General features: G+C 35.3%; 1 protein-coding gene across 2 annotated transcripts; it reads left to right on the top strand.

Moving 5' to 3' along the window:
- The first annotated feature begins 523 nt into the window (after nt 1-523).
- LOC125811452 (protein tesmin/TSO1-like CXC 5) lies at nt 524-12,043 on the top strand. 2 transcript variants are annotated; one of them, XM_049490945.1, is made up of 8 exons: nt 524-1,226; nt 2,295-2,405; nt 4,799-4,976; nt 5,534-5,890; nt 6,343-6,443; nt 6,519-6,613; nt 8,096-8,518; nt 11,580-12,043. In XM_049490945.1, exons 1-8 carry the CDS (start codon nt 874-876, stop codon nt 11,825-11,827), a joined length of 1,866 nt encoding a protein of 621 aa, XP_049346902.1. In that variant the 5' UTR covers nt 524-873; the 3' UTR covers nt 11,828-12,043. The 2 variants fall into 2 exon arrangements, with proteins under 2 accessions (XP_049346902.1, XP_049346903.1); XM_049490946.1 differs by lacking the exons at nt 524-1,226; nt 2,295-2,405 and adding an exon at nt 4,273-4,379.
- The last annotated feature ends 263 nt before the right edge of the window (nt 12,044-12,306 follow it).

Below are 12,306 nucleotides of genomic sequence, written 5' to 3'. Positions count from 1 at the left end.
TGATTGTTTAAATTGACAATTAATCTTGGACATCCATTTTTAGTATACCTGCCAAACAATTGTGGACGGAAGGAGTAGTATTAAGTTGCTTTATGATATTACTATATTAAGAATATATATTTCAAAAAATATATTCCCTCTGTCCGATTTTAATTATCATGATTTTCTTTTTTAGAGTTAAACTATAAAGAATTTTGACTAACATTTTACGTATTTTTTCATTAAATTAATTTACAAAAAATTATAATTTATAGTACTTTTCGTATAATTTTAAATATTTTAATTTTTTGTTTATCGAATAATGAAAGTGTCATCTTATTTAGATGATGAAAGAGCATAAGAAAAAGACAAACACACAATTCTAATTACTCTTTTAATCGACGGCCAGATATAATCCTACACCGCTTTCTATGAATTCAAGCCGTCGATTAATTGTCTCCTTATCCACCGTACGATGAAAATAGAATCAAAATCTAACCGTCCAATATTTACAAAAATTGAATTTCAAAAGCTAGAGGGAGCAGCAAAAACACAAAAGCCTTCTTCTTTCTCCTCTTCGAAAAAAAATTAAATTAAAAATCTCCTCTTTCGTCTGTATATACACACAGATACACGTTTTTGTGTGTGTTTTTCGATCGATTTTTTGTTGAATTTGGTGAATAATTGTTGATTTTTGAGCCAATGTTTGGTGGATTTTTGTAATTTGAATCTGATTAAGGAGTGATAGAGTTTTACGTGATGAATTTTGAATTTTTGAGGTTTTTTTTAGTGGAATTTGATGGATATTGAGGAATTGTTGTGATGTTTGTAGTGGAGGATTAGTGAATTTTGAAAATTTTGAATTCAGTTGAGGATTTTTTGAGTTTTGTTTGAATGGAGAAAAGTGAGGGAGGGGATTCTTTCCCTCCAAACAAGGGACAATCGGAGGTTGTTGTTTCTTCTACGGTGGGTACAGGAGTGGATTTTCCGGCGAAGAAGCTGGCAAGGCAGCTGGATTTCACGGTGTTTGGACAATCTCCGGCGGCCGCCGTTACGGCTGTGACGGAGCAGAGTCAGAAGATTCAGCCGTTAGTAATGACGACGTCTGGTACACAAATCGTACCAGTGAAGCTAACGCCGGTGCAAAGGCCACAATTACAGCCGCCACCACAGCCGCAGCAACATATGGTGTTGATGCCGATGAAACAAACGGCGGTGCCTCCGACTCATCCTTCAATACGACCTCCGTAAGTATCTATGGTTCATTGGAAAAAAAGGTTTCTTTTTTAGCTCATGTCACTGAAATTTGGCAGGATTAGATGAAATGGTGGTTGGAAGTTTGTTATAAACTCTATAATTTGTTTGCTATCTGCTAAAGATTGCCTCTTTAAGCATGTAGGAAGAGAATATGGGACACCTCTAGGGCTTTGGTTCAATAGCAAAGGTTTTACAGTCAAGATTTATGGTTGGCCCACGCCACTGAGTTTCTAAATCTGAAATAACAGATTTCTTGGTTATACGAAAAAATTCAGAATTTGAGATTCCTTTCACAAAATCGGGCAGTGTTGCTAGGGATAAGTCAAGCTTTTCTGGTGGAATTGGGATAAATAATTAATCAGTAGTTTGTTGTGTAGGTTAGTGTCAGATAAAAAGGATAGAAATGAGTTTTGTTTCTTGAATCCCTGAGGAGACGGGGATAGGTGAGAGGCCGAGAGTGAAGAAAATATTTGGATTTGCCTTCTTGTTATTTATATTTCATTTGATCCAGTTTGGCTCTCTGTTTCTATATTTTGTTTGATTTGTGAGGCTATACATGACTTTAGAGATGATAATCATGATCCCTTGCTTGCAACCTTGTAAGTCATTTTGCAGCTGACTTGCTAACTTATGGAAAGAAACAATATTTGTACACGTATAGGCATGCTTCACCCGGATTGGCTTCCATTTTGCTTGTCGGTGTACTTTACATTCAAACTGTTAACCTTATATTAATTTGTGGTTAGCCATCTAACATGTCTCTGATTAGTTGATCATATTACCTTCTGCCTTCTTGGTCCTAAATTTGCCGATAAGTTTTTAAATCATTTTCAGAATACATGATGATGCTTGTCTCACACCGCTCTGGCTTGAAATTGGACATAATATTCAAAGAGCTCTCTTGCTTTGCTCCCCTCAAACATGTTAAATTTTGGGGTGTGTTTGTGGGCTCTAGGCAAATTTTTGGAGCTCTGAATTATAAAGCTGTGACAGGGAGCACTTTTATGTTAGCTTAGACTTAATATGATCTATATGATGCTAATACTCACTGTTTTCAGGAAACCAGAATCTCCAAGAGCACGTCCAAGGCAAAGTGCTAGTGAAGTAAAAGATGGTACTCCTAAAAAGCAAAAGCAGTGCAACTGCAAACACTCTCGATGTTTAAAGTTGTAAGTACTACCTCTTTCTCATTCAGAACTTATGTCGAAAATCTCAAAAATAACTAAAATTTATTGATCGATGGCAAATACATGAAGGTGATACTGGTAAGCTCTGAAATTTCCATTTTCCGCTTTTTGCTGACAAAACATTTGTTGGAAGGAATATACCTGAGGTAATGACCATTAGAAAACCCTATAATTATTTAACTCCCATACTCTTCAGAGTATACTAGACTTTTCAATATTTGAGCACAAAGCCATAGATTTATCATAAATCAAGTAGACAACTTCCAATATTTCAGTAACCACCCTCCAGAAAGAAAATTACCAAAGGAGGAAAGCAATTAAAGAAGAAGAGCTATATGTTAACTTAATATTTTTTTCTAAATCTTGGAATGGGAAATGAAAGAAGAATAGAAAGTCCTGATCATTTCAAGAAGATAACCTATTATCAAGGTGTTCGAGTATCATAATCATGATTTTCCATAGAAAAAACTATCGTCAAGGTGATCCAACCAAAGAAGTGCTAAAACATCAATGTAGAAATTTCTTTGAACTTGCTAATGATTGTTCTGTTGCCTGGTTTACAAGACTTATCTTGGGGTTGATTAATCTTTGTCTAAACAATTTGGCATCAATATTGCCTGTGTATTCCCCAAATATTTTGCTATTTATAGGAATTTGAAAGATTGTGAGAATGGTCATATAAAGTGAGGGATCATGTACAAGGTGACTAGAGTTTGGTTAGGATTAAAAACCAATTGTGGCATGTCCTAAAATCTCGGTTTTCTCTCATATGAAGAAAGATTTAATATTTAACAGATGATTCTTATTTTCTGTCTCATTGTTCTTGTTTCTCATGCTGTTTTCTTTCTCATCTGTCACGTACTTTTTGTTGATAAGAGATATTTCCCTTCTGTGAAAGATATTGTGTATATTGAAATTAACATATTTCATTTTCCAAACAAAAGTCGTCATAATATTGTCAACTCAACAATTCCCAACAGGAAGGTTTAATAAATGGGAAATATGACACATGCCATATGCTTAATCCCTGTTCTAAAGAAGCTATTAATTTTTTCCTAGGGTTTATTGTTAATTTTGCAAAAGGAAGGATAATAATGAGATTAAAGCCTAGTCCATCACTTATATTTACCTTCCATATGCTTTTTTGGGCCTTTTTGAATCTGCTCAAGTAGGCAAACTTTCATTTGCAGGAGCATATGTCCATTATTTTCTCTTTGTGTCATAGTACTGACTGTCTTTGCATTAATCTTCTGAGCACAAGGACATAGTGGTAAAACTTTAGGAAAAGGAATTATCTAACCGCACAAGATATCCAGTCAATGATGACTAGATAGATGTCTACATGGATGGTACATAGGGGTTTTTGTGGTGGTTATTGAAGTAAAACCATAACCAAAATCATATCTGTGCAGGTTTTGGAAAATATAAAATCAAAACCACACATTTGTTGTAAAAGACCACATGTTTCAGTACTTAAATTAGGTTGTGGGTGTTAGGTGGATGGTTTGGGCAGTTTTAGTATAGATTATAGTTTAGTTGTTTAGGGTTAAACATTACACTAAAAAGTTTGGGTTTTGGGTTATATGACATTACATTAGGAGTTCAAAGTATAGGGTCTAAAGTATACACAGATAAGTTTTAGGGTTTGAGATTTATGTTTTTGTGCTTTACATGGAGGATTGGGGTTTATACATAATACAAATATGTGAAAAATTTACCAGCTAAAGCCCACATATAAAACCACAGTTTTTAGTAAATTCACTCCTTGCAAAAGTGGACCTTTTGGCAATTAGGTTCTAGCCATGAATAAATGGGCTATTTGTTTCAAAGTGGCCATGCAATGTATTCAGTCTGTATTTCGAAAATGGAGGTTTTGTTTGAGTTTTTGAAGCTATATTATACATCAAATCAAAATAAACCACCACATTTGTTTTCTACGGTTGAAAACCAACCCATGTAAAAAGTCAGTTTGTGGGACATTGGTCTATTTCAGACAGTTAAGGTGATTGCATTTCTTTTTTTTCACAGTAAGGGTGCTGGTAATATTTATATATAATCCCATTTTCTGTTATTTTTCATGTATTTAAAATTGTTTCACGTCTATGCGTTACTATACTATTAGAATCGCTTTCTACAAAGTATGGATTGGATGTCATGTTTTTGTATTATAAGATTTGGAGATATATAAGGTGTTCGTGTTCTGTCAATATGTAAAGTGTCTTCTAATTTACTACTTTATCCTGGTGATTATTTGTTTTCTTAAGTTACTCAATATTTGTCGGATGTTTTGCTGATAGTATTTGAATGAACAACACAGCATTAGATCTTATGCGATGTGCTTTTTTCTCTGCTTTCTTTCAATTGTTTTGGGTCAGGTATTGTGAATGCTTTGCATCTGGAGTATACTGTGATGGGTGCAATTGTAACAATTGTCATAACAATGTTGAAAATGAGCCTGCTAGGCGCGAAGCAGTTGAAGCTACTTTAGAGCGTAATCCACATGCATTCAGGCCTAAAATTGCCAGCAGTCCACATGGAGCTCGAGATAATAAGGTACTTTTTGAAATTAAGTTGAATCGTAGATGATGCTTTCTTAAAATTTGAATTGTTCATAAAAAATATTTTCTGGTTTAAAGATGTCCTACTCTCACTGATGTCCTTGTGGTCTAAGATACTATTGCTTTATTGCGATCTCTCTTTAGGAGTGACCTAGTTAAAAATTGCTTTCTGAAAAAGTAGGAAATGCAATATAATCAATAATAACTTGAACTTTTCGAGCTTGAGAAGTCAATATAGATCATTTTCTACTTTGACTTTGAGCTTGTAAATGTAAATGCATGTGGTTACTCAAGCCTGCATTTGAATAGGGAAATGTTGACTTAATCTTGGAATCTGAGCCTTCTCTATCTATATTCCGTGTACTACGTGTAGGAATAAAAGAAGGTGCTTCTATGCAAGCTATTCTCATAACAATGCACCTTTGAATATTAGTTTGATAGAGAAAGCATCACATCAAAGTTAAAGTTGAAATTTGAAGTAAATCAAAGTAGCTCCATTTGTCGTTTCTTCATCTATTTGATAACTTTTGAACTGCGCCTAAATCCTTTTAGGAGGAAACTGGGGATGGTTTAGTCTTGGCAAAGCATAACAAAGGATGCCACTGCAAGAAATCAGGTTGCCTCAAGAAGTACTGTGAGTGCTTCCAAGCCAATATTCTTTGCTCTGAAAATTGTAAATGCATGGACTGCAAAAATTTTGAAGGAAGTGAAGAGAGGCAGGCTCTTTTTCATGGAGATCATGCAAACAATATGGCATATCTCCAACAGGCAGCAAATGCTGCGATCACAGGTGCCATTGGATCTTCTGGTTATGGATCTCCTCCAGTGAATAGGAAAAGAAAGAGCCAGGAACTGTTCTTTGCGTCAACAATTAAGGACCCTGTTCACAGGCATGGACAACTCCAACAGGTAAACAATATTTTTCCGCCATTGAGTCGATGCATTTTCAACTGTATGATTAGTGAAGAATGTTTGAGTTCCTTCTCATATTATCCACCGGGCAACACTGCATTGCTGATAATAGTTGATTGCACAGGGGCATGGTTTCATCTGAGAAAAGGCATTTAACTACTACATGATTTTTTTTTCTGGATTTAGAGCCTGTTTGGATTGGCTTATTTTAAGTGATTTTAAGCCAAATAACTTTTAAGCATTTTTTTAGTGTGTGGATAAATTTTAGAAGTGCTTATAAGCACATTTTAACCTAAAATGGTGAAAATAAGCCAAAAGCCAATTCAAAGAGGCTCTTATTCTCGTCATATTTTTGCTTAATATAAGCAGGAGTGACAATTTGCAGTTGACTCTGCTTTAATTTTTTTAGAAAATAATTGATGGATGAAATAACATACTGTATTATACAGGGGAACCATATTAAATCTTCTGTCCTACCTTCATTATCTTCAAGTCCTGGTCCATGTGTTGGAAATGCTACAACAGTGGGTCCTTCCAAGTTTACTTACAGGTAGCAGTAACTGCCTCCTAAGAAATTAACCTGTACTGCTCATTCAGCAAACTAATCGTTATGTCATGGTTGAAGGTCTCTGTTGGAAGACCTCATCCAACCGCAGGACTTGAAGGAACTTTGCTCAGTTTTAGTTGTATATTCAGGAGAAGCAGCAAAGATGCTGGCAGGTATATATGAATGTCTTCTAAGTACATTTGATTACTTGTATGACCAATACTTTTGGTGCATCTTATTTTGTTATATTGATTCCAGCGTTTTGTTTTCTTTAAAATCATAAATTGAGTTTCCTTTGGGAAGTGTGGAGTTACTAAGAATTTTTTTTCTGGCATGTTTTTCTATCTCTCGCTTTACTACTTAGCTAAGCCTTTCTCCTTCTTGATGCTTGGGAAACATCTAAGGCATCTTTGGGATGAATATTAGTTTCTCCAAAAATAATTATAGGTTATTTTTGTTGCACTTGAGCCGAGGGTCTTTCAAAAATAACCTCTTTACCTCCACAAGGTAGGGGTAAGGTCTACGTACACACTACCCTCCCTATACCCCACTTGTAGGATTACATTGGATATGTTGTTGTTGTTTCCTACTGAAGAACTTGTTTAGCCAATATACCTTTCTGCCTCTAAACTAAATGTAAATGAAGTTAACAGATTGCTTCTAATGGAATCAAAGGCAGACTTAGGATTAGGAAGCTCCGGGTATCACACTGCTTTGAACAGTAACACGTATGCAACATTTTGGGGAAGTGGTATCAATATTCACTGAGGAAAACTATAATTAATATTTATCAAAATTTTTAACACAAAATAAAGCCTTGTCTACTTGGTGTAGACGTATAGTTAAGTTCTTCGTTAGAAGAGGTCAAGGGTTCTATGCTACATAGCCACAACATCTTTAACATTGAATGCAGCATGCTAGAATAATTTTAAAAAGTGAACCCAACAGGATTCGAATTTGCATCGCAAGAAGTAGAACCTGAGGTTTAGCCGTTGGTACCTTAAGCTCAATTATATATATATATATATATATATATATATATATATACAGAGTTTCAACCGAGACGTCCGGGTGCCTGGCAACCCCGCCCTTCTACATAGATCCTCCCCTGAATGGAATAGATCACCAGTTTTTTTTTGTCTCTGCTGATATTTGAACAGCAGTCTCCTGTAGCTTTTTCCACTTCATTGACTACTAAGCAACACCCTTATGTGCTCATTGAAGTGAAACTCATTTCTTTTCTTCCTCTCCCACCTAGTGTTTAAGTGCTAGTTCTTATGCTATTATACATGTGTTCTACTTTGGAGTATCTGTAAGATTTAAAGCAGAATTATTTGAGTTTCCGCAATTGGGGTTAAGCAGAAACTACATTTAGGTTCCACCGTTACCAGACATCCATTATGGTACCTTATCTAAAATAAACCACAAATCTTTTGTTTTGGGCTTGGGACAGGCAATGTGAGTTCATATTGTACTTTAAGGTTCGCATAGTTATGTGGTGAACATGGATTGATTGCACAAGTCAGATCTTATGTTGGGATAGTTAATATCCTTTCATCTGGTGGTTCTACCATGTCTTTTTGTGTGATTTTATAACTGGTTTGCTGTATATGGTGTACAATCATTTTACTGTTTACATGTTGTAATGCTTTCAGATGAAAAGGATGCTTCAAAAAAACAGGCTGAGGGGCAGACAGAAGCTTCCCTTGCTTTGTCAACTCAGGAGCGAGTACAGAACCAGAAAGATTCTGGTTCTGAGAAGGATATGCTTGATTGTTGTTCGAGTGGGGACCAGGGTGAGAAAATCAGCATGGAAGAGTCTAGTTTGGATGGTGCTGATGTATCAAAAAGAAGACCAATGTCTCCTGGGACATTAGCACTAATGTGTGATGAATCAGATACCATGTTTGCAGCTGCCATTACTTCCCCTAATGATCTAGCAACTCTTGGATGTAATACATCCTCTCAATTGCCCCATGGGCAGGGCATGACGGAGACATATGCAGAGCAGGAAAGGATTGTATTGACGAAATTTCGTGATTGTCTTAATAGGCTTGTCACTCTAGGAGAAATAAAAGGTAATTTTATCTTTTCTTTTCTGCCTAAATCTGGTCCTGATTCACTGAATAAGTAGCTGTTGCCAAAAACTGCATCAGTGAAAACATACATGCGCCACAAAATACCTTACTATACGTTCTATGACATCTGGTTTAACTATTGTTTTCTAATACAAAGGTGAGACTAATTCCCAAGTATAACCCAACAATAATTTTAATGTGATCAATCTTTTCTTGGAAATAATTAATATATGCAAGTATCCTGACCAGCTTTCCTGAGGTACATTGTATAATGTTGGACATGTTTACTTTTGTAGCCTATAACGTTCTGAGAAATAAACGTATCAAATATGAAAATTGATAAGGTGCATGCACGTTCAAGTTTTAGTCATTCTTTAAGAGGCTCTGTCTTTCTTATTGCTTTCCAAGGAACGAATTCAGCTTCCTCATTCCTTTGAAACTGTTATAGAGTAAAAAGAAAATAGCAAGAAGCTGCCTTTTGTCTCTCTCCCAAGTAACTGTATCTATCTCATATTAGTTCCACATAATCTTACAACTTGCTTGAAAGCTGGTTAATGAACCATCCATCTACTGGTTGCAAAGACATAACTTTTGTGCAATCACAGAATCAATTATTATTCTCATCGCCCGTAAGAAGACTGAAGAGGAAGTTAGATTAGACTGATTGTGGTGCCTAAGCGTAGATAGTCAAATAACTATGCTTAGCTTTCAAAAAGAATTACAGGATAAATTAGAATGTAGTACACAAAATTAAAATAAAATGGTCAACATTGGGGAGTACTACCAGAATGATACGCGATAGAAGATAATCAATAGAGTGAAAGGAAAGTTTTATAGAACAAATGTGAAACCGACAATGCAATATAGGAGAGAAAGTTGGGTCTGAAATGCTCAGGATACCTGCAAGATGAATATCATAGATAAAATTACAAAACTTAAGATAGATGTGTGATCAACAAGATAGACTAGATTGTAAATGACCACATTTGATGGAGGGTTCAAGTAGGTTGCCTGAGACAATTCTGTTATATCCTACATAGGCCTCTATATGCACTGGTTAGTAGGCGTAACAATATGGATGATTAAATGTGATAACAGAAGAAGAGATAGAGTGATAGACCTGAATCACATGGAGGGAAATAGTCTCAAAAACTAAAATCTCTCAGAATTCCCTGTAGACTTATTTATTAAAGATTGATAATATTGTCTGAATATCAAGTGGTATTTTTGATTAAATTTGTAAGTTTAGTGGTTGATTATAATGTCCCTGATTAAAAAAAAGGTGGTATAGCATCGTTTTGTGCTTGGTGTAAAATGGAACAATTAGATCAGGTTGAATCTATTTTAGAATAGTTATGAAAGAAATGACTTCTGCCCATTAGTGAAGGGATTCATATTTTCCATTTTGGTGGAGCATGTTCTCCTTGGGAAATATTTGTCTGTAACCGATAATCAAACATCACAATGACTTATTTACAGAAAGTATTATGTCATACCAAACACACCCTAGATAAAGGATCCAGATAATTGATACAATTGTTGGGATTAAATCAGTTATCTGGGAAAAGGTAAGTGTGAGATTCATAGAGCCTGTAACATGCCTTAGAAAAACAAATAATTTCCTAGTGGATTGAGATGGGCCTAAATCAAATGATATGGATTTAGAGTATTCATAATGTTGACACAAACTGATTTGTGGTTAAGGCTTAGTTGACTGTTGTTTGATTTTATTGATTTGGAATTCTCATCAACAATATATCTGCAAAGCTCGAGGTACTACTACTAGCATCGTCTTGCCATTTTCTTTTGTAACTCGGATCAATTCTACTTTACACACTTGTTTTTCAATACTGCTCTACTTGAGCCGAGGGTCTATCAGAAACAATCTCTCTGCCTCTACAAGGTAGGGGTAAGGCTATGTTCACACTAGCCTTCCCAGACCCCCCTTGTGGGATTACACTCAGTACGTTGTTGTTCTGTTGTTGCACACTTACAAGGTTATGATGAATTAGAACATGTGTCTCATTCATCTCTTTTATAGAAACTATTTACCTGGCTCCTCGAAACAAATAGGAAAGGACGCATCGCAGACTTGCAGTGTCTTTGTATGATCACATAACCTGTGTGTACTATCTGGCTCTTAAATTCCTAATATACATAGCCTATTTACTTTTTCATGTTATTTTTTATATGGGCTAATTATTTAAATATTCCTCAATCCCTGCTAATTTATATTAAAACTTCAATAATACAACTTAGAGCTTTTTTTGTGTTCAACCATCCGATGTCCTGAACAGAGGGGCTCGAGTAATCTTAGATTCACATTGTAGAAAGCTCATTATGGGGTCTTTAGCAATGATGGATTTTTAGCTCTCCTTACCAAAGGTGTGACTCCATTCTCGAGCTCGAAACCACAATCTCTAGTTAAGGGTTGGTAGAACTTAGAACTATTTGTGATGTACTTAGTATAGTTAGGGGTCGTTTGGTAGAGATGTAGAGCTTATAAAAATAATGCTAAATAGAGTGTATTAGTAACACTTGCATTAATAATGCATGTATTAGTAATGCTTCGCATTAATTATACATAGATTATATCTTATGCATTGTTTGGTTTGGTGTATTAAAAATAGGATGTATTGCATAAAAATATTTATTTACAAAGATACACTTCACAATTATGGTGGAAAAGATTCTGAGGGGCATTGGGGTCTTTAACCATGCTAATGCATGCATTAAATCCCTTTGCATTACTAATACCTAGAAATCCATGGTATTAGTAATACACTCCTCAATACACAATAGAGCGTATAACTAATGCAAGCATTGGTTATACATAGCATGAAAAAGTATATCAAACAAGGCATTACTAATACACAAAGTTAATACATGCATTATTTTTGCTTATACACTCTACCAAACGACCCCTTACCGTATGATTTATGCTTGTTTCTTATGCAACTGCAATGCACCCCCACCCCACCCACCCCCTCCTCTCTGTTGCTGACCATTGTGTTTCATTTGGAATCATATTATGTTACTAACCATCTATTTCAAATTACAGAAAAAAAATGTTCTTCAATGGTGCGGGGTATTGACTTCGTTGATCAAAAGGATATGATTGGTAATGGTTTTACTACGACTGAAATGAGGAATCAACATGATTCTTTTAACAATGGTGTTTCCAATTCTCCTCTTCCTCAGCCAAGAACAACTCAGATGTTTAGTTCAGTAGCAACTACTGCTAATAATAACGCGCTTCCTAAAGTTCATCGTCCAGATGAGAATGGGGATGTCAAGCCAACAATCTGAAAGAAAAAATTATAGTTAGCTTTAGAATGAGATTTGCCTGTAAACTGCTGCATCTTTGTAATATTAGGCGCTTTTATTCATTCAGTCTTTTCTTTGATGTAGCAGCAAAATTCATCAAGGCCCCATTTGTTAGAACTAACAAGCCTTGTAACTTCTTAGCACATTTACTTTAGTGCAATTTCAATCAAAAATTGCATTTTGTTCAACTTCCCCTTGTATATATATCTGTCAGATAAATTGTACCTGGGGTGTCAGATGTGCGGGTTGGACTGAATTGTGCTGGATTATTGCAAAATGAGTCGATAAATATGTCATGATCTAATATGCGTTAAAAGTTTTGTTTTGGTCAATTTGAACTAAATTAATAAAACATGGGGTTGGGAGTGGGGTGATGCTGGATATATAAGAAAATAAATCTTAGTGATGCGTTTTTAAAGTTGTGTAATATCACTAGTGGGATGATCGTTATAAATGATATT

This window comes from Solanum verrucosum, unplaced genomic scaffold (genome assembly GCF_900185275.1).
Source record: "Solanum verrucosum unplaced genomic scaffold, falcon-dt-bn FXZP01000238.1, whole genome shotgun sequence".
In the NCBI taxonomy this organism is placed as follows: domain Eukaryota; kingdom Viridiplantae; phylum Streptophyta; class Magnoliopsida; order Solanales; family Solanaceae; genus Solanum; species Solanum verrucosum.
This window is presented reverse-complemented; position numbering and strand designations above follow the sequence as displayed.

Excerpts from the sequence above, each read along its gene's own strand:
- LOC125811452 (XM_049490945.1), top strand. The coding sequence starts at position 874 with ATGGAGAAAAGTGAGGGAGGGGATTCTTTCCCTCCAAACAAGGGACAA. Across the intron at positions 6,444-6,518 it reads CCTTCCAAGTTTACTTACAG|GTCTCTGTTGGAAGACCTCA; the intron begins GTAGCAGTAACT and ends TCATGGTTGAAG. Across the intron at positions 6,614-8,095 it reads AGCAGCAAAGATGCTGGCAG|ATGAAAAGGATGCTTCAAAA; the intron begins GTATATATGAAT and ends TAATGCTTTCAG.